Source organism: Nicotiana sylvestris, chromosome 11, assembly GCF_000393655.2.
Source record: "Nicotiana sylvestris chromosome 11, ASM39365v2, whole genome shotgun sequence".
Taxonomy (NCBI): Eukaryota; Viridiplantae; Streptophyta; class Magnoliopsida; order Solanales; family Solanaceae; genus Nicotiana; species Nicotiana sylvestris.
Genome location: NC_091067.1, coordinates 57,018,260 through 57,042,308, shown reverse-complemented (window position 1 = coordinate 57,042,308; position 24,049 = coordinate 57,018,260). Strand labels below are relative to the sequence as shown.

At 40.4% G+C, this 24,049-nt stretch overlaps 1 protein-coding gene across 1 annotated transcript; it reads right to left on the bottom strand.

Moving 5' to 3' along the window:
• Positions 1-20,115: 20,115 nt before the first annotated feature.
• On the bottom strand, positions 20,116-23,773 carry LOC104234423 (receptor protein-tyrosine kinase CEPR1-like). The gene is made up of 2 exons (XM_009787985.2): positions 20,945-23,773; positions 20,116-20,729 (listed from the first exon to the last, which is right to left on the bottom strand). The coding sequence occupies exons 1-2, from the start codon at positions 23,415-23,417 to the stop codon at positions 20,341-20,343; spliced, it is 2,862 nt and encodes a 953-aa protein (XP_009786287.1). The 5' UTR covers positions 23,418-23,773; the 3' UTR covers positions 20,116-20,340.
• Between the last annotated feature and the right edge of the window lie 276 nt (positions 23,774-24,049).

The window sequence follows — 24,049 nt, the reverse complement described above, 5'->3', positions numbered from 1 at the left end:
TGTTTAAAGTGAGTAGTATTTTAAGTAATTTGAGATAATTCTTAATTATGTGGATAATTGGGTTACTTAATGATTTTGATGGTAAGATTAACTAGGAAATTAAAGTCTTTGGGATAAAGACTCGGCGCATTAACGTGGAAGCATTACTTTATGGGAATGGTGACTCTTAAAGTTCATAAATAGGTGGCAAATTAAGATGATTATTGTTGGCTAAGTCATCCCAAAAGTGGGACCCCACAAATCTTATAATATGAGAGATGGTTATATACCATTAAGAGGAAAATCATGGGTTGCAGTTAGCATATCATTTTCAAAAGAATTCTTATGAACTCTTATAAGAGAGCTAGGCTTGCTAACGAATGGCTTGATACAATAGCGTAAAATGTGATTCTAAGAGAGCACGGTGCAATCTTTCTCAAGAATATCATATGGGTTTCCCCAACTTCAATCCGTCGTTACATGTTTTGTCACAATCAACGTGTGTTAGAGATATTGTCAAGAGAATCGACTCAGGTATCTTAAGGCTATCCCTTCTTTCTTTTGGCATGATCCATACGATACAAACGAAACGAGAAAATGCACAACTTTCATAAATGACACTATTCATAGAAGCATTAGAAGTGACTATGTTCTTGAATCCCCATATGTCTTATTATTCCATCGTCTGTTCATGGGTCTCAGAAAATACGTAAAATGATTTTATGATATTAATCAGAGGCATAATGGTCTTATGATGTTCCGAAAGATTTTATTGACGTAATTCTCATGCATCACATTTATTTACATTGACCATGACCAGATGGCATTATATACGCGTATATATGTATACTCTATGTAAATGGGATATGGGAAAAGGTTACGGAGCTATATATGCACCACCACCTGATCAACTGGTATACATTGATGATTTTGTCCACAGTGGCCAAGATAATATGATGGGATGCCCTCAGAGGCTTGATGGCATTATGGACGCATGTACCTATGCATGACATGACATTCATACGCATATGCCTGACACTATAAGTGTTTCATTATTTGTAGAGTTATCCAGGCTTGCATGTTGAGTCTTTTACTTCATGTTTCTCTCATAGCTATTATTTACTGATTTTCATTCCTTACATACTCAGTACATTACTTGTACCAACGTCCCTTTTTCCTAGGGACGCTGCATTTCATGCCCGCAGGTCCTAATAGATAGGTTGAGAGTCCTCCAACTAGGCTATCAGCTCAATGGAAGGTGTTGGTGCACTCCATTTTCTCCAGAGTTGCTTATTTGGTATGTATGATTAGTACATGCATTGATTGGTATGGCAGGGCTCTATCCTGACCTTTATAGTATTTATGTACTCTTAGACGCTTGTAGACATATGTCGTGTATATGAAAGATTGTATGGCCCTATCAGCCTATGTTCAGTGTACAAGTGATCATTTTGGCCTTATAGGTCGTATGTCACAAGCATAAGTTTTTATATCAGGTTGGGTTGTCCTATATTGAGTATTCCCTTATGTTTATTCTAGTTATCCCATGACGACCCGTTTGGCCTATTTGCATATGATAATATGATAAGAAGGATATGCAACGTTGGCACTCGGTTGAGTAAGGCACCAAGTGCCCATCGCGGCCCATCGGTTTAGGCTGTGACATCTAGCCTAGTTCCAGGACGAAGATTTGTGTAATATGGGTAGAATGTAACGGCCCAACCGGTTGTTTCGATTATTATATCCCATTTCCCCCATTTATTGCTTACACTATGTTCATTTGTGGTTATGTGACTTTACGAGGTGGTTGATTTGTTTCCTGGGATGTTTGGAATGAATCGGGACACTTAGTCCCAAGGTTGGTAGGTTATGTTGAAAGAGTTGACCGGCGTTGACTTATGTGTAAATGGATCCGGAATGGAGTTTTGACTAACGATAGCTCCGTATGATGATTTTGGACTTTAGAGTGTGTCCAAATATTGATTTGGAGGTGCGTAGGTCATTTTGGCTTGAATTGGTGAAAATTGGAAAGTTGAAAGTTTTGAAGTTGAGAAGTTTGATCGAGAGTTGACTTTGTTGATACTGGGATAGGATTTTGGTTCCGAATGTTAGAGTAGGTCTGTTGTGTCATTTATGACTTGTATACAAAATTTGAGGTCAATCGGAGTTGGTTTGATAGGTCTCAACATTGATTGTAGAAGATGGAGATCCATTAGTTTCAATAGGCTTTAATTGGTGTGCAATTCATATACTTGATGTTTTTTGACGTTATATGAGGCTTTGTCTAAGTTCGTATTGTGTTTTAGGACGCGTTGGTATGTTTGGATGGGGTCCCCGGGGCATCAAGTGTGATTCGAGTTGAAATCGGATTGCATTTTGGACTTATGGAAAATCTGTTGGGTTTTGTTCCGGTGTAACCGCACCTGCATGGAATTGGTCATAGGTGCGGAGCAGCAGAAGCGGCCAAGAGGCCACAAATGTGGAACTGGGCTAGGCTGGGCAGTGGCCGCAGAAGCAGAATTTGGACTGGAAGTTTGTTGTCGTATAAATGGAGAGAGCTCCGCAGGTGCGGTCTAGCAGGAGCGGACCCGCAAAAGCAGACCTGCAGAAGTGGGATTTTGCATCAAAAGAGGCTAGTCGTGAAGGTTAATGAATTTCTTTAGAAATGGTGTGTTTTCCGTAAAAGCGAAGCTGCAGGTGCGGTTGATGAGCCTGTAAAAACGAATATGCTGGGCAGAATTATATAAATGAGGTTTAGGAAATTTCTCTCCTTTTTGGACATTAGAAGCTCAACTAGTAGCGATGTTGGAGAGGGATTTAATTCTAATTCAAGAGATAAGAAACTTTTGATCACTTTTGTTCGTTAATAGTGAATACACATTCATTTTCTCACCTAGATTATGTATTTGTGAGGTGAAATTTGGGAAATTTTGTACCAAGTATTGGAGAGTGCGATTTGGGAATTTGAGGGTCGATTTGTGATTGGAATTGAATAATTTTGGTATGGTTGGACTCGTTATTAAATGGATGTTTGGATTTTGTCAATTTTGTTAGGTTTCGAGGTGTGGGTCGGGAGTTGACATTTTGAATTTGGTTAAAGAACTTAATTTTATCGTATGGAATCGATTCCTATAGCTTGTATTTGCTATATTAAGTATTTTATGGCTAGATTCAAGTCGTTTGGAGGCCGGTTCATGAGGCAAGGGTTTGTTAGAGCATTTAGTTGTGCACTTTGAGGTAGGTAACCTTCTAAATATGGAACTGAGGGTGTGAATTATGGAAAACGTGTTATATGGTTTGTGTTGGGGTGATGCACATGCTAGGTTTCGGGTGGGTGGGAGTGCACTGCGGTATTCATGATTCGGTTGATTCTTTTGGACGTGTTGTTAGCAAGTCTTGTTCTATCCATGAAATCCTTACTTGTTAGAGTAATTTAACTATAATTCACGTTAGAAAAACATGTATAGGATATGTACTTATTATGTTGAGGCCTAGTGAGGTTATTCATGTTATTTTGAGTTATCTGCTTAAACTGGAATTATGTGCTTAGTCTTGATCAGTCATTTTCATATCATATCTCAGTGTCTGTTATAATTCACTGTTATATCACATATTATTATTGTTTGGGTTAAGTAGTACGGTGTTGTAAGCCTTAAGACTTGAGAGGTTGGTGATTGAGGTGGTCTTGAGAGTCGTCTTGTGAGTGTTATTGGAGATCGGGCAGCACGTCGCAGCAGGCCATGTTGGGTTTATTACTATTACTATTATTACAAATAGGGCTACACGTTGCAACATGCCTTATTGGCTTATTTATTATTGTGGATCGGGCTGCCTGCTGCAGCAGGCCTTATAGGCTTTATCTTAGCGCTTAGGCAAGATCCGCCCCTTCGGAGTTTGACATACCAGCAATGAGCGCATGCACAATGATTTATATACACATGCTTTGGTAAGGGGCATTGATCCTAGGTGCCCATACAGTGCTAAGTGATTATGTGTGATGAGGGGGAATTTAAGATAGACATATAGAATACTCTAAGAGTGTGAGTACCTGGGATTATCACTGTGATACATTATTTTTGAAAAACTTCACATTTATTCTTTCTTGTCGTGTGGTGTCAATTCTCAATGCTAATTGAATTTCTACTCTATTCTTTTGTAGATGGAGAGAACACGCGCTTCCTCATCCCGAGCCTGTAGCAGTAGCTCCCACTAGGGGCAGAGGGCGAGGTCGTGCTAGAGGCCGAGGTAGGGGCAAAGCTTAGCCCTAAGCAGCAGCACCAGTGGCAGAGCCTCAGGTTGATTTTGATGACGAGGTTCCGATCCCAGCAGTTTCGGTGGGCCTAGCTCAGGCCCCAGAGGGGTTTATTGCTACCCCAGTTATTCAGGATGCTCTAGTCCGACTAGTGGGCCTCATGAAGAGTGTCACCCGGGCAGGTTTGCTTCCTGTAGCACCAGCCGTCTCTTAGGCTGGAGGAGTATCCAACACTCCTACTACTCGCACTCCGGACCAGGTAGCTCCTCAGATTCAGACTCCAACAGTTCAGCCAGTTGGAGAAGTTCAGCCAGGTGTGGTAGCTCAGACTGGTGATGGAGCAGCTATGTCTGCCGATGTTTTGTGGAGGCAGGACAGGTTCACAAAACTCTTCACTACTACTTTTAGCCGTGCATCTACTGAGGATCCCCAGGATTTTCTAGACAGCTGTTATGAGGTTCTCAGGAACACGAGGATTGTTGGGACCAATGGGGTCTATTTTGCTACATTTTGCTTGTCTGGGTCCGCCAAGACTTGGTGGAGAGATTATTGCTTGGCTAGACCAGCCGAATCGCCAGCCTTGACTTGGGAGCAATTTGCACAGCTATTTCTACAGATGTTTCTCCCCATTACTTAGAGAGAGGCCTATCGGAGGCAGTTTGAGTGTCTCCAGCAGGGTTCCATGATTGTTACCCAGTATGAGACCAAATTTATCGACTTGGCTCGCCATGCTCTTGTCATACTTCCTACCAAGAGAGAGAGGGTGAGTAGGTTTATTGACGGTGCCGATTCGTCTTTAGATGGATAGGGAGGCTGGAAGTGAGATTACTTTTCAGGAGGCAGGCCAATATGGCCCGTAGAGTTAAGATGGTCATGTCATAGGGAGGTGGTCATGGGTCGGACAAGAGGCCTCGTCATTCAGGTAGATTCAATGGTGCCTCGTTTGGAGGTAGAGATTCGTATGGTAGAGGCCATCCTCCTAGGCCCTTTAAGTCAGCCCTTCAGGTTTCTCACGGTGCTTCAGGTAGACGTGGTCCGCAAATGTAGTATTCTGATCAGCAGTCCTACAGTGCACCACCAGCTCCTATCTGTGCACTATCGCTTCAGAGTTTTCGGGGTGGTCATTCAAGTCGCCAGGGTCAGTATGAGTTTCCCCAGCCGCAACACTCAGGTGGATGCTATAAGTGTGGTGAGTATGGTCATATCAGGAGGGCTTGTCCGAGATTGGTGGGTACTCAGTCACAACAGCAAGGTCCCCGTACTATGGTTTAGGCACCAAGTGTTCCACAGCCCGCCTAGCCAGCTAGAGGTGGGGGTAGAGGTGCTAGAGGTGGAGGTAGAGGATTTATAGGTGGAGCGCAGACCGCTAGAGGTGGAGGCCAGCCAGCTGCAGGCTGTCCCAGAGATATAGTCTAGGGTGGTGGGGCCCAGCCCCGATGTTATGCTCTTCCAGCTAGGCCCGAGGCTGAGGCTTCAGATGCGGGTATCACAGGTACTGTTATGGTTTGTGATAGAGATGCTTCAGTGTTATTTGATCCAAGGTCCAACATACTCGTACGCGTCATCTTATTTTTCACCGTATCTGGTCATGCCTAGTGATTCATTGTGTATTCTTGTTTATGTGTCTACACTGGTGGGTGATTCTATTGTGGTAGATCGAGTCCATTGCTCTTGTGTAGTTGTGATTGGGTGTCTTGAGACTCGAGTAGATTTGTTACTTCTGGACATGGTCGATTTCGATGTTATATTAGGGATGGATTGGTTATCGCCTTACCACGCTATCTTGGATTGTCATGGCAAGACTGTGACCACAGCTTTACTGGGTTTTCCATGTTTAGAGTGGAGAGGGACTCCTGGTCATTCTGCCCGTAGTGTTATCTCTTATGTGAAGTCTCGGCGTATGGTCGAGAAGGGGTGTTTGACCTATTTGGCATATGTTCGTGATTCCAGCACCGAGGTTCCTTCTACTGATTCTGTGCCTGTTGTTCGTGAGTTTCCTGAGGTATTTCTTTCAGACCTGCTGGGTATGCCACCCGATAGGGATATTGATTTTTGCATTGATTTGGCTCCGGGCACTCAGCCCATTTCTATCCTGCTGTATCGTATGGCCCCGCCTGAGTTGAAAGACTTAAAGGAGCAGTTGCAAGACTTGCTTGAGAAGGGTTTCATTAGACCCAGTGTTTCGCCTTGGGGTGCGCCGGTGTTGTTCGTTAAGAAAAAGGATGGGTCGATGAGAATGTGTATTGATTACCGGTAGTGGAACAAGGTTACGATGAAGAATAAGTATCCATTATCGAGGATTGATGATTTATTTGATCAACTTCAGGGTGCCAAGGTCTTTTCATAGATTGACTTGAGATCTAGCTACCATCAGTTGAGGATTAGGGCATCCGATGTCCCTAAGATAGCTTTCCACACTTGGTACGGTCATTATGAATTCTTGGTTATGTCATTCGGGTTGACAAATGCCCTAGCATCCTTTATGGATTTGATGAACCGAGTGTTCAGGCCTTATTTGGACTCATTCGTGATAGTCTTCATTGATGATATTTTGATATACTCCTCCAACCAGGAGGAGCACGAACAGCATCTCAGAGTGGTTCTTCAGACCTTGAGGGATAGTCAGTTATATGCTAAGTTCTCAAAGTGTGAGTTCTGGTTGAGTTCAGTTGCATTCCTGGGTCATGTTGTATCAGCAGAGGGTATTCAGGTTGATCCGAAGAAAATTGAGGTAGTCAAGAACTTGCCTAGACAAGCATCATCTATAAAGATTTGGAGTTTTTTGGGATTGTCAGGCTACTATCATCGGTTCATGGAGGGGTTCTCATCTATCGCAGCCCCGATGACCAGGTTGACCTAGAAGGGTGCCCAATTCAGATGGTTAGACGAGTATGAGGCGAGCTTTCAGAAGCTCAAGACAGCTTTGACTACGGCACCGATGTTGGCTTTGCCCACTGGATCAGGGCCTTATATAGTTTATTGTGATGCATCTCGTATTGGGCTTGGTGCAGTGTTGATGCAGGATTGAGATCTGACTATGCTTCGCGGCAGTTGAAGATTCACGAGAAAAGCTATTCGGTTCATGATTTGGAGTTGGCAACCATTGTTCACACATTGAAGATTTTGAGGCATTATTTGTATGGCGTGGCATGTAAGGTGTTCACGGATCACAAGAGTCTTCAATATTTGTTCAAGCATAAGGAATTGAATTTGAGGCAGTGGAGGTGGTTAGAGTTGTTGAAAAACTATGATATCACTATCTTATATCATTTGGGAAAGGCCAATGTGGTGGTCGATGCTTTGAGTAGGAAGTCAGCTAGTATGGGCAGTCTAGCTTATATTCCGGTCGGTGAGAGACCGCTTGCTTTGGATGTTCAGGCCCTGGCCAATCAGTTCGTGAGTTTGGATGTTTCTTAGCCCTGTCGTATGTTAGCTTGCACAGTCATTCGTTCTTCATTATTTGAGCGTATCCATGATCGGCAGTATGAGGATCCCTATTTGTGTGTCCTTAGAGACACGGTGCAACGCAGAGGTGCCAAGCAGGTTACCTTAGATGATGAGGGGATTTTGAGATTGTAGGGTCGAGTTTGTACGCCTAATGTGGATGCGCTTCGGGAGTTGATTTTAGAGGAGGCCGATAGCTCCCGGTACTTTATTCATCCAGGCGCCGCAAAGATTTATCAAGATTTGCGGCAGCATTATTGGTGGCGGAGAATGAATAAGGATATCATTGCATATGTGGCTCAGTGTTTGAATTATCAGCAGGTTAAGTACAAGCATTAGAGGCCTGGTGGTTTATTTCAGAGGATTAAGCTTCCCGAGTGGAAGTGGGAGCGGATCACTATGGATTTCGTTGTTAGACTCCTGCAGACTCGGAGGAAGTTCGACGCAGTATGGGTCATTGTTGATAGGCTAACCAAGTCAGTGCATTTCATTCCGGTGGCAGTCTCCTATTCATCCGAGAGGTTAGCTGAGATCTATATTCGGGAGATTGTTCGTATTCATGGTATGCCTATGTCTATCATTTCGGACCGAGGTATGCAGTTTACCTCACGCTTCTTGTGAGCAGTTCAGCGAGAGTCGGGCACACAGGTTGAGTTGAGCACAACATTTCATCCTCAGACGGATGGGCAGTCCGAGCGGACTATTCAAATTTTGGAAGATATGCTTCGAGCTTGCGTCATTGACTTTGGAGGCTCATGGGATCAGTTTTTTCCTTTAGCAGAGTTTTCCTACAACAATAGCTACCAGTCGAGTATTCAGATGACTCCTTATGAGGCTTTATATGGTATGCGGTATCGGTCTCCTGTTGGATGGTTTGAGCCGGGAGAGGCTCGGTTGTTGGGTATGGATCTGGTTTAGGAGGCCTTGGACAAGGTCAAAATTATCCAGGATAGGCTTCGTACAGCTCAGTCCAGGCAAAAGAGTTATGCAGACCGCAAGGTTCAAGATGTGGCTTTCATGGTCAGTGAGCGGGTATTGCTCCAAGTATCTCCTATGAAGGGTGTGATGAGATTTGGGAAGAAGGGAAAGCTTAGCCCTAGGTTCATTGGTCCATTTGAGATTCTGTATCGAGTGGGAGAGGTGGCGTATAGACTCGCATTTCCACCAAGCTTATCAGCCGTGCATCCAGTGTTTCATGTGTCCATGCTTCGAAAATATCACGGCGATCCATCCCACGTGTTAGATTTCAGCACTGTCTAGTTGGACAAGGACTTGTCTTATGAGGAGGAGCCGGTGGCTATTCTAGACCGGCAGGTTCGTTAGTTGAGATCGAAGAGTTTTCCTTCTCTTCATGTTCAGTGGAGAGGTCAGTCTCCTAAGTCATCGACCTGGGAGTATGAGTTCGATATGCGGAGCCATTATCCCCATCTTTTCCCCGACTCAAGTACTTCCTTCTTATGTCCGTTCAAGGACGAACGGTTGTGTGCGCAGTCCGGGCGTGTAGCCAGAAAAGCCTAAATGTGAAAATCTGTAAAAAATGATAAATTTTGACTATAAAATAAATTAATTTGACTTCAGTCAACATTTTGGGTAAATGGACCCGGAGGGTCGGTAGGAAAATATGGGTCTTGGGCGTATGTACGGAATCAAATTCCGAGGTCCCAAGCCCGAAAAATGAATTTTTAAAGAAAATTATTTTCTGAAATTGTTTAAAGGAATTTGAAATGAAATTTGATTAGAACATGATGGTATCGGTCCCATATTTTGGTTTTGGCACCTGATACAGGTCTTATATATGATTTAAGACGATCCTATGAAATTTGGTGAAAAACGGATGTCATTTGACATGATTCGGACCTAAATTGCAAAAGTTGATATTTTACGAAGATTTAGAAACAAATTCTTAATTTTGAGGTTTAATTTGTTGTTATTGAGGTTATTTTGGAGATTTGATTGCACAGATAAGTTCGTATGATGTCATTGAGTTAATACGTATGTTTGGTTAGGAGCCCCGAGTGCTTAGGTGAGTTTCGGAGGTTTCGGGGTGTCTTAGGCTTAAACATGGCTATTGGAGGTTCAGAAAAGCTGCAGCTCTATGAACCTGCTAGTGCGGTCCGCACTGGTTTTATGATGTCCGCACTAGTGACTGTGCAGCCGCAGTGGATCTTGTGCGGTCTGCACAGGTTTACTGGTGACTGTGCGGCCGCAGTCGATTTTGTACAGTCCGCACAGGGAGTCTGAAAGGCTGTGCGGTCCGCACAGGGAGTCTGAGAGGCTGCGCCGCCGCAGTTGATTTTGTGCGGTCTGCATAGGGGGTCTGAGAGGAGTATATTAAGATGGTATTTTTAGTATTTTTCATTTTTCAAAACCCCAAAAACATAAGAGACGCTTTTTCAAATAACCTTTCTTCTCCAAAACGTTGGTAACTGATTCTAACTCATTTTTTGCAGTCATTAACATCTTTCACATGATTTCAACTCAAAATCAATGATTTTCATGGGGGGAATTGAGTGTTTTGGGTAGAAACTAGGTTTTTCAAAAATTGGGGATTTGGACCTCGATTTGAGGTTCGATTTCAAAACAAATCATATATTTGGGTTTTGGGGGGAATGGGTAATTGGGTTTTGGTTCGAACCTCAAGTTTGACCATGTGGGCCCGGGGGCGATTTTTAGCTTTTTGGGTAAAACTTTAGAAAACTCATTTTCATGCATTCCAATTTATTCATTTAGTGTTTATTGATGTAATTATTTAACTTGTGACTAGATACGAGAGAATTGATGGTGGAATCAAGGGGTAAAGCTATAATTGAATCGTGAATTGTGTTCGTGGCATCGAGGTAAGTGTTCGGTCTAACCTTAGCTTGAGTGATTAGGAGTTGTGTCCTATTTGCTACCTTCTTCTTGTTGAGTACGACGTATAGGCATTGTAACGAGTATCTATACGTTGGTTTCAAGCATGACCGTGAGTCTTAAATTGATATTTGTTGTGTTCTTAAATGATTTTACGGATGCTTAATTGGTGCTTCCCAATATTGAGCAAGGATTTAGTTTGTTTTCTTGGAAATTACTGATGATTTAGTATTGGTGTTAACTGAGATGAGTAGGAGTTGAGTTAAGATTGGTTATAGCTGATTCTCTCTTGTCGGGACGTATATACTTTCACTGTTGAATTCTCTTGTCGGGATAGTGTAGTTTATTGTTGATCCCTTGCCGGGACTCGTGGTACGGTTGAGTTTAAGGTTTATATATTGGATTGGGTTGCACGCCACAACAATGTTATATATATTGGATTGAGTTGCACGCCGCAACAATGTTGTATATATTGGAACAAGTTGCATGCCACAACAACGTTATATATATTGGATCGGGTTGCACGCCGCAACAATGTTATATATATTGGATCGGGTTGCACGCCACAACAATGTTATATATATACTGGGTTGGGTTGCACGCCGCAACAATTTTATATATATTGGATCGGGTTGCACACCGTAACAGTGTTATTATTACTGGTTATAGATTTTAAGTTGTTCCTCTCCTATTTCTCATTATTTCTGCTGGATTTGATGTGTTCCCTGAAGCATGCACCCCCTCCCATTTAAACTGCTTATTCCTGTTTAGTTTCTGTCGTATATTATATTATTGCATAGGTTTATCTGGAGTCTGGTCTTAGCCTTGTCACTACCTCACCGGGGTTAGGCCAGGTACTTACCAGCACATGGGTCGGTTGTGCTGATGCTACACTTTGCACTCTGTGCAGATATCGGAGCAACACCGGGACAGTAGCACTTGGGGAGCCAGCCTTCAATCCACATAAATCCTGAGGTAGTCCTGTAGGCGTCCGCAGGCCCGGCGTCTCTTCTATCTACTTATTTGTTCTGTTTTCATTTGTATTCGAGACAGACAGTATTTCTTTTCTTCAGACATCTGTATGTAGTATTCATAGATAGTCCGTGAATGTTGTGACACCGGTTTCTGGGTGGAATGCATGTTGGCATTTCCATATTTACTTTGGTATTATATTTGTCTAAGTCTTCCGCTGATTTCATTTTCCGCTATTATTTAAGTGTTGATCACCTGTTAATACAAGCTGTTAAAAAGGAGTAAAATGAAAGAGTTAAAAATTTCTATACTTCGTGACTTGCCTAGCTTCTACGAGTAGGCTCCATCACGACTCCCGAGGGAGGGAAATTCGGGTCGTGACATGTGGTAACTTGTATGGTAATAGTCCGATCCATAAATACAGGGTATTTTAGCTCGGGCAGTATTTTATCTCAAAATAGCAAATTTTGATGAAACTCATTTTCTTCTATTTGCTTACCCTCTCACCTTCACGAACTTACTTATCCCTTGTTTGAAATAGCATAATACTTGTAACCTCAAAATAATCTCATTCCCGAGTTTGCATCGATTAACTTTACGACAAAACCTTAACGTCCGAAAATGCGGGATGTAACATCTCATTCCCGAGCTTCCATCAATTTACTTATGGCGTACTTTCATGTATTAAAACGTGGGGTATAACATCAATAGAATAATTAAACAATACCATATCATCAAATTAAGAATCATATAAGCTTTCAAGTAATTTCCATGATTTGTGGTTGGGAGGTCTTTAGTACCAATATACCGTCATTCACAATACCACGTATTCTTACACAGATTCTGATAACGACCCGATCGACTAGGCCGTCTCTTCTGAGACATCGACCACAATCACAATTTCAATTTTAATTTCTAGTTTCAATTTCTAGCATAGTCACCACCATGTATGCGACATGGCATCCGATCACGGCCCGATCGACTAGGCCGTCTTGCCCAAGACATTACCATTTTCTACCAATTATCTCATTTCATACTTGGCTCTTGGACACATTTTATAATTCAAGTTCTCTTCCACATCCCAAATTTTTATCATCAACAATAACAAGACTTTGTTTCACATGAGAGCAAATAGAGACTTCTCATACAATTGAGCACAACAATCTTCATTGAAACTTGACATGAAGTCTTAACATTTTTGTGACACATAGTCCATACTTTGAACATATTCTCAAGTAATAACATAACATGATGAAAGCCTTGGATACATATTGCACATATTTTTCAACACAAGCACATTTGGAATAGCAATTTCTATAACGATCAATTTGGGACTTATACCGATTGCATGAGCACCATGGGTTTCAATTCTAAGAAGATGGGTTTTAGCCATACATACCTCGATAGAACTTCCTTAAATTCTACTACATTCGGAAACTCTTAGCAACTTCAATCTATATTAGGAATATAACAAGTTGAGCCAAACATTAGAAAGATGATCATGATTCCTGCTGATTTGAGCATATTATCAAACACTAAGTGTGTATTATGGTTTCAAGGTCCTTTTTATGGAAGGTTTCATCATCCCACTACCCATTCATCACCATTCGTAGCTCACAATATCCCTACACTCTTTTATCACACATGCATGCAAGATGAACAATTCATATACTCATGAATTATCTTATTAATGGCCCATTCTACTTAAATTTGGAAATCAAGAGTTAGGGTGATAGAATCTTACATTTTAGGATGAAGACCTAGTGAATTTTCCCTTGTTAATATTCAATGTTGGGGCGATAATTGTAGTACAAATGGTTGAGGAACCCTCCCTCTCTCTAAGGCACACGCACTCTCTCAACAAAACTAGATTTTACAAGAAAAATGGTCCAAAATGCCTATATAACGAGATTGGGTCGGGTTATAAAAATTAGAAAATAGGGGCCCCGACACAAATCTATGCGACTGCCTAATGCTTCTGCGGTCCACAAAATGGGCCGCATAATGGCCCTCAGGGACTAGAATTTTTCTGCTTAAGTCTGCGACCGGGATGCGATCCGCAGACCTGTTCTGCGGTCGCATAATGCACCGCAAAACATCCCTCCGAGAATCTCTATATGGAGTTTGCGATGGATTATGCGGCCTGAAAAACAATTATGCGACCACATAATAGACCACATATTGATCCAAGAATTAGCTCAAATCTCTGGTTCACTCTGTGGCAGATCTGTAGTCCGCAAATCAGTTTTGTGGTCGCAGAATTAGCCGCACAAAATGCCCTACACTTTGAAAAATTTTCTTTAGCTCACCAATACACTGCTCAGCCCAAAACGTCCCCGCGAAGAATCTCTACCATTTTTAACACATAAGTCTAACTTGACACCACGAATTTTGGGGTTTTAGGAAGAGTTTCACTGGGCCTTACAACTGGCTGACTCGTAAAGCCTCTTCCATGACATGCCCTGCCTCCAAAATAGTGATCAGCACATCCCTTTAGTCCACGAGGCCTCTTAGCCTCCCTGTCCTCTATCATTTGCCTCGTACATCCTCTATCCTCCATGCGACCTCTGCAACCTGCTGAAAATGAGTATCTGTCTCCAACACTCGATCCATGTTAAATCTAAGATCATAACTGTTACACCCCATGTTTTAGTACATGAGAGTACGTCGTAAGTCAATTGATGTAAGCTCATAAATGAGATCGTCTTTGAAGGTACATAAAGTAAGTTAATCATGTTACCTTGGCGGTTAAATATTTTTATGATCATGGGTAACAAGTACCTAGAGGGTTGAAAGGCTTAGAAGCTAAACAAATTGAAGAAAATAAGTTTCGTCGAAAGTCGACAAGTTGGAATGTTATAACATGTACTTTTGGGGTGAGACTAGGGTGCTTAACAATATAAGTAGGTTATGTTATGAGTTATTTTAGTTGTATGATAGTTGTGTATTATGTTTCGAAGTTAGGCGAGTTGCAGAAAAAAAGTTGGCCAAGGTCATCACAAGTTACATTCATAAATGTGCTGAAAATTAGGTCAAATGTACCTGAGCATTTCTCCAAATATTCTTGGAATTACGGGGTGATCTACTTACCAAGTTGAAGATCTACGAGTCTACTTACCAAATTGAAGATCTATGACACCTGGTTCGCAAATGCAAGGGTAAAAAATGCGACAAACCCATCGCAAATGTGAACCTAGGCTTAGGCTGCCAAATTCGTAAATGCGATCAAGGAGTCGCAAATACGGACTCTACTAAGATCGCAAATGCGACCAATGTGTCGCAAATGTGAACACTGACTAGGTCGGTCTTCTTCGCAATTGCAAAGCCCTTCTCGCAAATGCGAGGTTAGCATTTGCGAATAAATTCTCGCATTTGCGAGACCTGCAACTGCTGCCAAGAAACACCAGAAAACTGATGTGTTTTTCATCCTTTCGAACGTTGGAAACTCACCCGAGCCCTCGGGGCTCTACACCGAGCACCTACACAAGTATAACAACATCATACAAAGTTACTCGCGCGATTGAAATACTGAAATAACATAAAAACCTACGAATTGGATGCCAAAACACATGGTTTAGCTCATGAACTCAAAAACATGTAAAAGCACCTTCGTGCATCCAATTCCTACCAAATCAACTCGGAAATACGCCTAATTTTGCGTGCAAGTCTTAAATGACATTACAGACCTATTCCAACTTTCAGAACAGAAATCCGAACCCGATATAAAAAAGTTCACCCTCGATCAAACTTTCCAAAAACTTCCAATTTCTAACTTTTGCCAATTGACCCTGAAACGACCTACGGACTCCCGAATACATTTTCGGACGCGCTCCCAAGTCCAAAATCACCATACGGAGCTATTTCTAGGCTTGGAATTCCAAACGGACCTCTAGAATGTAAAATCCACTTCAACACAAACTTATGGAATTCACTCAAAATACCAACTTTCACTATTAGGCGCCGAAATGCTCCCGGGTCGTCCAAAACCCGACCCAGATATACGCCCAAGTCCGAAATTATTATACGAGCCTATTAACACCATCAAATCTCGATTCCGACGTTGTTTACTCAAAATATTGACCGAAGTCAAACTTAGCCTTTTAAGCTAACCTTAAGAAACCAAGTGTTCCGATTTCAACCCGAACCCTTCCAAATCCCGAACTAACCTTCCCCGCAAGTTATAAAACAGTAAAAGAATGTACAGGAAGTCTTATTTAGGGGAAAGGGGTTCTAAAAAGCAAAATAACCGGTCTGGTCATTACAAAACACAAAGGCCAAAATATTCAGTTTTCCATAATCGCATGTAGGTCATGAAGGAGAAACATGAGTGGGTGAACCTAGAGGGATATATCCTTATCCGCACGCTGCAGAGACAACTCACCTTCCATAACCACACCAACAACTCATGTTCTATGATAAACATAACCCGTACGGACAATTCACGTGTTGTCAAACCACTCAATAACACTAAAAACATATACAATAATACACGTATACAATTATTTGATATCAAATAACATACTCTTGTACTGATAAAATAGCATGCTAAGGTGTATGCATGTGCAAAGTGTACGACTACAGATCAGCTTAGGCGTATATGTCATATAACAACGAGTATCATGTTCAAAAAGAAAAGCAACCAACACATGATCTCTATCATGATTTACAAAGTTACGTAGTCGTACGAATATAATGCATGATAGCAAAAATCACAAATTTCCAAAACAAGGCATAATATAGCTTAAAGACAACCCCGAACATGCATTAACCCGGTGTACACATATATACTTGACCCCTCGCATGTATGCCACCCGCAACATGTAGCGTACATAAAAAAATCAAGAATGTAGCTCTTCAAGCAAAAACTAGGCAACATACTTAACTCAAACAAGTAAAATAAAGACTCTGAAAATGATTTCCCTCATAACTCGCCCTCCAAATGGCTCAAATCTAGTCAAATAACAAACAACAATGTTAAATAATGCTAAGTGAAATAATTATGGAGCATAAAGGCTCAATCTTCCATTAGTTACACAAAGTCAACTATTGACTTGAGCCCGCTTCCTGGAACCTAAATAATTACGAGTCCAAATACATATGTTTTATCAAAATTCAACTCCAAATCGGGGTTTAAACCTCAATTATTCACTCACAAAAATCTAGCACGAATATCCCAATTTTTGTCTTTCAAATCCATGTCCTAAGTTAACATATCCATGAGAAATTGAGATACATAATCAATTCCAAGTAAAATACTTATTCTCGGTAATGAAAATCTTCCCCAAAAAAAGATTATGCCGAGCTCTACAACTCCCAATAATGATAAATGATCTTAACCCTTGAAATAAAAAGGAACCCAACGATTTCGCATCTGCGTACCTCAGTGTCGCTTCTGCGATGCTGCTTTTGCGGCCAAAACCTCATATTCGTGAGCTTCATTAAACAACCAAACTCTTGCCCCTAAGAAGATAAACTCCGCATCTACGATCCCGTAGGTGTGCCCTCTTCTGATTCTGCACATTCGCTTTAGCGCAACAACCCTCATCCTATCTACAAGTGGGTCCAGTTTGATATGTAAAGGACCTTAGGAAAAGCAACTAAAAAGCTCCTGAAAATATGTGAAAGAGGTGAAATATACATGGTATAGCATGTGAAAGTATGCGGGAGCATGTGACGGCATGTGAAAGGTACGACTACGCATCTGCACATCCCACTACCGCAGGTGTGATGCACTAGCATCAGACCTACCAACAAACACCAAAAAGATCCTAAACTCATCTAAAACACATTTGAGCCCCCAGGACCCCTTCCAATCATACCAACAAGTTCTAATATCTAATCGAAACTTTTCACAAGGCTCATAACATCACAACATCCAAAACCTAGAATTATCGATCAAGATCAATCTCTTAAGTTCCAAACCTTGTAACTTCCATAAACATGTCCGACATGTTTAGACATTCCGAATCATAATCAAACTTTGCACACAAGTTTTAAACCACTAAATGGACCTATTCCAAGTTCCAGAACGACAATCCGAATCTGATAAGTCAACTCTCGGTCAAACTTATTAATTCTCTAAACCTTCAAGTTGGCAACTTTCGGCAAATAGAGCCAAAATATTCTAGGAATCTTCAAATCTAAATCTGAACATATACCTAAGGCCAAAAATCATCATAGGAATTTAGTGGAACAATCTAATTGCCAATTTGAGACCATCTACTTAAAAGTGAAACCTTGATCAACTCTTAATAACTTAAGCTTCCAAAATGAGACTAAGTATCTCAAATTACTCTCAAACCTTTCCGAAACCAAGCTAACCAACTCCAGAAGTAGCAAAACCACAAACGCACATACAAGAATCATCAACTAGGGGAATGGGACTTAAATTCACACAACACGGGCAGCCAGGTCGTCACATCCACTAACCGTAAAGCTTTATTTAATATCATGCTAGTATAGATTAAGCTTAAAAATCTTGCATTTGACCAATAGGCTCCATATTACCATTTTGCTCTTTTTGTTCAACTTGGTAGGTGTGAGGGGTGGACGTAGTTCATGGTTCGTCTGAACATATTAGCTTTGGCTCTCTCTCTTTCTTTATATATATTAAAAATTTATTTAAAAAGTACATATTATTGATTTTAAACCCATTAGATCAAATGAGATGTGGCAAAAAACCGAACACGCAACAAGTTCAAATTATAAATCGGCTAGTTGGTGTCACCAATCTTGAGTTTAATCCATTATTACTTCTTTCTTTTTATTTGTTGTCTTTTCTTTATGGGTACCTCTTTTAGTATGTATTCAAGAAAAGAGGCGAATAATGCTCCCGCTTTTTATCTACTAGCAATCAATGGTATAATTGCTAACTCATGTGTCGTTCCATTTTTTTTAAATGAATGGGAGCCTTGGCATAATTGGTAAAGTTGTTGCCATGTGACCAAGGTCACGGGTTCAAGCCGTGGAAATAGCCTCTTGCAAAAATGCAGGGTAAGGCTGCATTTAGTAGACCCTTATGATCCGACCCTTCCCCGGACCCCGCACATAGCGGAAGCTTAGTGCACCGGGCTGCCCTTTTTTTTGATTGGGAATTAACCTGCTTTCTGTGGGTTCAGGCTATTACGTAGAGGTAGAACTTCTTACTATCTGCTAAGGTTCCGTGGCTAACCTGTCATTTTATGAGTGATGAAGAACTATTTCAATTGAAGAAATTATTGTAATGCTTTTCTTGTATTGGCCCTCTCATGCCAATTATAAATGTATTTTCTTCCACTGAACATTCATGCTTTTCATCACTCAAAGCATTTAAGCGGACCCCAGCTACCATTTAACCACCAGCTAAAGGAACTTATAAACGTGTTTTTGCTTTGCACATATTCTGGTTCTATGGAATTTAAACGTGCAGATGTTGATTATTGCGTTATTCTTGTCGTTTAATATGCTGATAGAAGATTGTTAACACCTGAAGTTTGTTACATTTATAGCTGAAACTTTGTTGTTTAAAATACGAAAGGATTACCTGAAATAGCTGACATCAGTATAAATCGTCTTTCGTTATTATTAATATATATATATATATATTAATAATAATGAAAGACGATTTATACTCATGTCAGCTATTTCAGGTAATCCTCTCATCAGTAAAGGTATTCAATAACTCTACCCATTCAATACTCTATCCATTCTACCCACACCGTTGATTTCCGTACCGTCTAATTATTGTGCTTCAGTTCATTTTGGGGGTTGTCAAAGTTATGACGGATAGATATACTTGTCAACCTTCTTCGGTATACCCACACAAAGTAACTAAGGACTCCAGAAAATCGTCATATTAGTTCTTTAATTGACCTGAAAAAATCCTCTAATGAGAGTATGAGACAAGCCAGCTCACAATGCGAATTGGAATTCCACTATCTATTTGTGATTGTTATACAGTTGAACTTTTACTATTCCTTGTTATATATATATATAAAATTAAAAATATGAGGAAAAAATAATTGGGGGGGGGGGGGGGAGTATAGAAAGCATAGGAACATATATGTAAGGGTTTTTTGAATTACTTGTAAATATTTTCCCTGGTATAAAAAAGTTTAATTACCAAAAAAAATGAGGAAAAATGCTATGTCACATTGAGAATTCTTTTAGGTGGAGAAAGAATAAAAGAATTTGCAAGTGGAAAGATTGGTGCAATACCATGCAAGTATAAACAAGTTTGATTCTTGATATATATTCCAAGAAACAGTAGAGCTCAACTAAGGAAAGAGTGGCAGAATGGGTAAAAGGATGAATCTATATGCTTTGATGAATGATTTCCCCTTGCTAAAATGGAGCCATAGATGTCATCAATTCAATCAAGACCCTTTTTCTTCTTAATGGAAAATCATTCTCATATTCTAGAATTTGGAATCAGAAACCCACTTTCAAACATTAAAGAGGCCTTGGACATAAGACCTTACTTCCTCAGCTACATCTTTCCTTTTTTATTGAAAAACCTATTTTATTGCATCATCCTCATGAAGAAAGAAGAAGCAAGCAAATTAAATTTCTTAAAGGGTAAGATAATTATTTCCTTATGTGGGTCATTGGAAAATACATATATGCTATGTCTTGTCATAAAGCAGTTAATATATATATATGTATATATCCATTATAATGCTTACAACAGGCCAATAATAAAAAGCAAAAGACAATGAAAAGGCCAATATACATATGTGTAAAGAGAACCTATACGTTACTGCTACTTTTTGTTAGAAAAACAAAGAGGCTGGTTCTCTTAGACCAGGACAGTTAGCTATGTTCTATATTCCTGCTTTTGCTTAAACCAATCATAATTCCTAAAATCACAAATTGGGTATGTCCTTTGTGACATTCTCTGTGTGTTTGTTCTTATTTGGCAACTTGCAACAATCGTATCTGCGAGGTTCTGCCTCAGTTAGCATTTGAACAACTTCATTCATGGTAGGACGAAAGGCTGGTGAAGTATACGTACAACCTATTGCAATCCGAAGCACCTTAATCATCTCTTCCTTGAATGGTCCTGAGATTTTTTTGTCTAAGACCTCAAATGCTCCTTCTTTGGTGTCCACCTTAGTTGAAACCCAGCAAACAATGTTCTTATTCTCCCCAAATTCTGGCTCAACTGGCTTCTTCCCTGTGATCAGTTCCATTAAAACAACTCCAAAACTATAGACATCACATTTTGTGGTCGCCTTGGAAGAATATGCGTATTCTGTTAATCACATTTACACAAAAGATAAGCATTAACCTAATATATATGAAAACTTATACAAATTCACAATCATTTCCAGTAAATAAATATGACTGGTGAAGTCTGAATTGTAAGTTTCCAATTTGATAGAAATCAAAATAATCTACCTAAAAGGCATTGACACTTGAAGTAACATTGTAGGAATTGAATTGAGATTTCTGAATTTAGGAAATTACCTGGAGCCAAGTAACCATATGTCCCTGCAATAACTGTGGTAGTACAATCTTTCCCTCCTTTGGCTTGCAAGACTTTTGCTATTCCAAAATCCGCGACCTTTGGCTGGTAATCAATGTCGAGGAGGATGTTGGTGGATTTGATGTCTCTGTGAATGATTGGTGGTAAAATATCATGGTGAAGATAGGCCAAACCTTGTGCTATCCCCAATGCAATCTGATGGCGAGTCGGCCAATCCAAAAGGACTTTTCCTCCATGAAGAGCATCCCCAAGGTTCCCATTTGGCATGTACTCATAAACCAACAAACTACAGTCCAAATTAGAGAAATAGCAGTATAACTTCACAATGTTGTTGTGCCTTATGTTACCAAGAGTTTCAACCTCTGTTTTAAGTTCCTTGTCCAAAAATAGTTTATTCTCTAAAAGAGAGTACTGTTTGTGTTTATGACTCCAGAGCTTCTTTACAGCAAGAACTCCTCCATTACTTAAGTCAATCTTATACACAGCTCCAGACCCTCCATATCCAACAATGTTTTTCTCAATCATGGCTTCAAATATTTCACGTTCATCAAAACTTAAGCGATGGAAACTCTTAACATCATACGTGAAAAATGACGATGACAAGGAATCCTCGTGTTCCATCGCCTTCCTTTTGTTACGAAGCCATCTCTTGAGAAACAACACGAGTCCAAGAATTACAATTCCCAAGGATATCCCGATAACCCAGAAAAGGTTTCTTTTCTTCCGGTCATAATTTTGTGGGCATAGAGGAAAATCTTTGCCAGATGAACTCAGAAAAGAGGGAACACAGAGTCTTTGATTGCCAGAAAAACTTTCCAGTACACCTCCCGTTATAAATAAGGGAGGTACAGGACCAGAAAGCAAATTGTTTGAGAAATTCATGGAATTTGGTAGCAGTGCACCGAGGCTTTCAGGAATTTTACCCGTCAAAAAATTGTTTGACAGGTCAAGATAATTGAGAGAGTTAAGTGAAGAAAGAGTCTCAGGAATGGAGGAAGTTAACTTATTACCTTGTAAGATCAACAAATTGAGTCTTTTGAGGCTACCAATTTCTGGAGGAATGGGTCCAGACAAGAGGTTATTGCTGAGGTCAATCTTCACTAGATTGGTAGTTGTTAAAATTTCTGGAGGAAGTGTTCCAGAAAGCCTGTTACTCTGCATGAACAGCTCCGACAAGTTGAACGCCTTTCCAATGGTTGTGGGGATTGAACCAGTTAAATTGTTATAGCTCACGTCAATAATTGAAACATGTGGAAGAGCTAGAAGCATTTCTGGTAGTCTTCCCCGCAATAGATTGTAACTAACTCGGAATCGGATGAGAGTCTCACATTTTGCATAGCTTTCAGGCACTTCTCCTGAGAACATGTTTTGGAGTAAAAGAATGTACATCAACTTATCTCCGTGACACAGCTGAGCTGGTAATTCTCCAGATAATTCATTTTCTGACAAGTCCAATGCAAGCAAAGCTGATGAAACACCAAAATTATGTGGGATTTCTCCTGTCAGGAAATTATCATAAAGTGATAGGATGGTTAGGGTGGTCGAGTTTGCAAGGGAGGCTGGAAAATCTCCTGAAATAGTGTTGTTATATATCTGCAACACTTGCAGCTTTGGTAGGCGGCATATAGATTCTGGAATTTTGCCTGTCAGTCTGTTGACTGACATATCCAAATCCACAAGTTCAGTCAGATTTCCGAGCTCCTCAGGTATTTCACCCTCAAGTTGGTTGTAGTAAAGTTCAAGCATTTTCAACTTCTTCAGCTGCCCCAGCTCTCTTGGAATCCGACCAGTTAAGCGATTCTCGCTCAATTCAAGATCTACAAGAGACGTCATATTTCCTATCGATGCTGGGATTGTTCCATGTATCTTGCAAGCAGTTAAGATCATCCACCGCAATTTAGTCAACCTTGAAATATCCTCTGGCAGTTTCCATGGAACGAAATCGGGATTTTCATTGAAATCCAGGAGCTCTAGACTGGTGAGATTGATAATTGACAAAGGAAATTCACCCGTGAAGTGGTTATATGAAAGGTTAAGCAACCTCAAAGACAGCAAAGGAGACAAGTCTGGCAATGGTCCTGTAAAGGATGTTGAAACCATATTCAGCTCCTCCAGGTGAGAGCAATTAGTAATATTGCTAGGGAAGGCACCTTGGAAGTTGTTATTACCAAGACGAAGAATTCGCAACTCTGGGAAAAAAGAGCACACATCATCAGGAAATAGGCCTGATAGCGACCATCCGAAAAGATCAATCTTGATAACATTGCCCTGATCATCACAACCAACGCCACTAAAGTTGCAAATAGGTTTTCCATCCCAATCAGACAAGGAGTTCCCTGTGACAGACTTCTTCAAAAGAGCAAAGAACTGAGACTGGTCATTTATAGTCCCTTGACAAAAGCTGCAAATGGCGAGGAAGAACACAAGAAGGATAATAACTTTCTGAGGAGCCATTAAAAATAGTTCCCAAGTGAATTATTTTATGTGGTGTTTATTTTTGTTATTGCAGATAAGATGGAGAGGACCAGAGGGAAATATATAAATGGGATGATTGATGGGATCATTTTGTACAGTAATAAGAAACCCTGAAGATGAAATAGGAGGTATGCTGATTTTGCAGATATAAGCTTTATGTTTATACCCCCACCAGCACTTTAAGAGAATAAGATCGATATAAAGCTTTTATGCTCAAGTGTGGTCTGAATAAACAGCATCTCATCTTTATTTTTGTGCATGTCTTTGTTGATCAAGACCTCTCAGCATGAATCAGAACATTTAAATTCTGATCTCAATGGTGCATGAATTATATTCGTGCATATAAAAAAGGTACTTATTAGATTAGATGGCAACTAGTATAATTTGTATTATATTTATCTTTTCGCCTTCCATCTAAGCATAATGTGTCTCAAATACACTCTTCATCTGCAAATGCTGCATGTTTGTATATTTATTTCCAAAATGATCAAACAGGGGCCCATACTCCATAATTCCATATCCATATAGTATTTGCTTAATAAGCATCAACTTTCCCAACTGGTGAGGTTTATGATATGGTGGGCGTTGCTTTTGTTATGCTAGTGCTTATT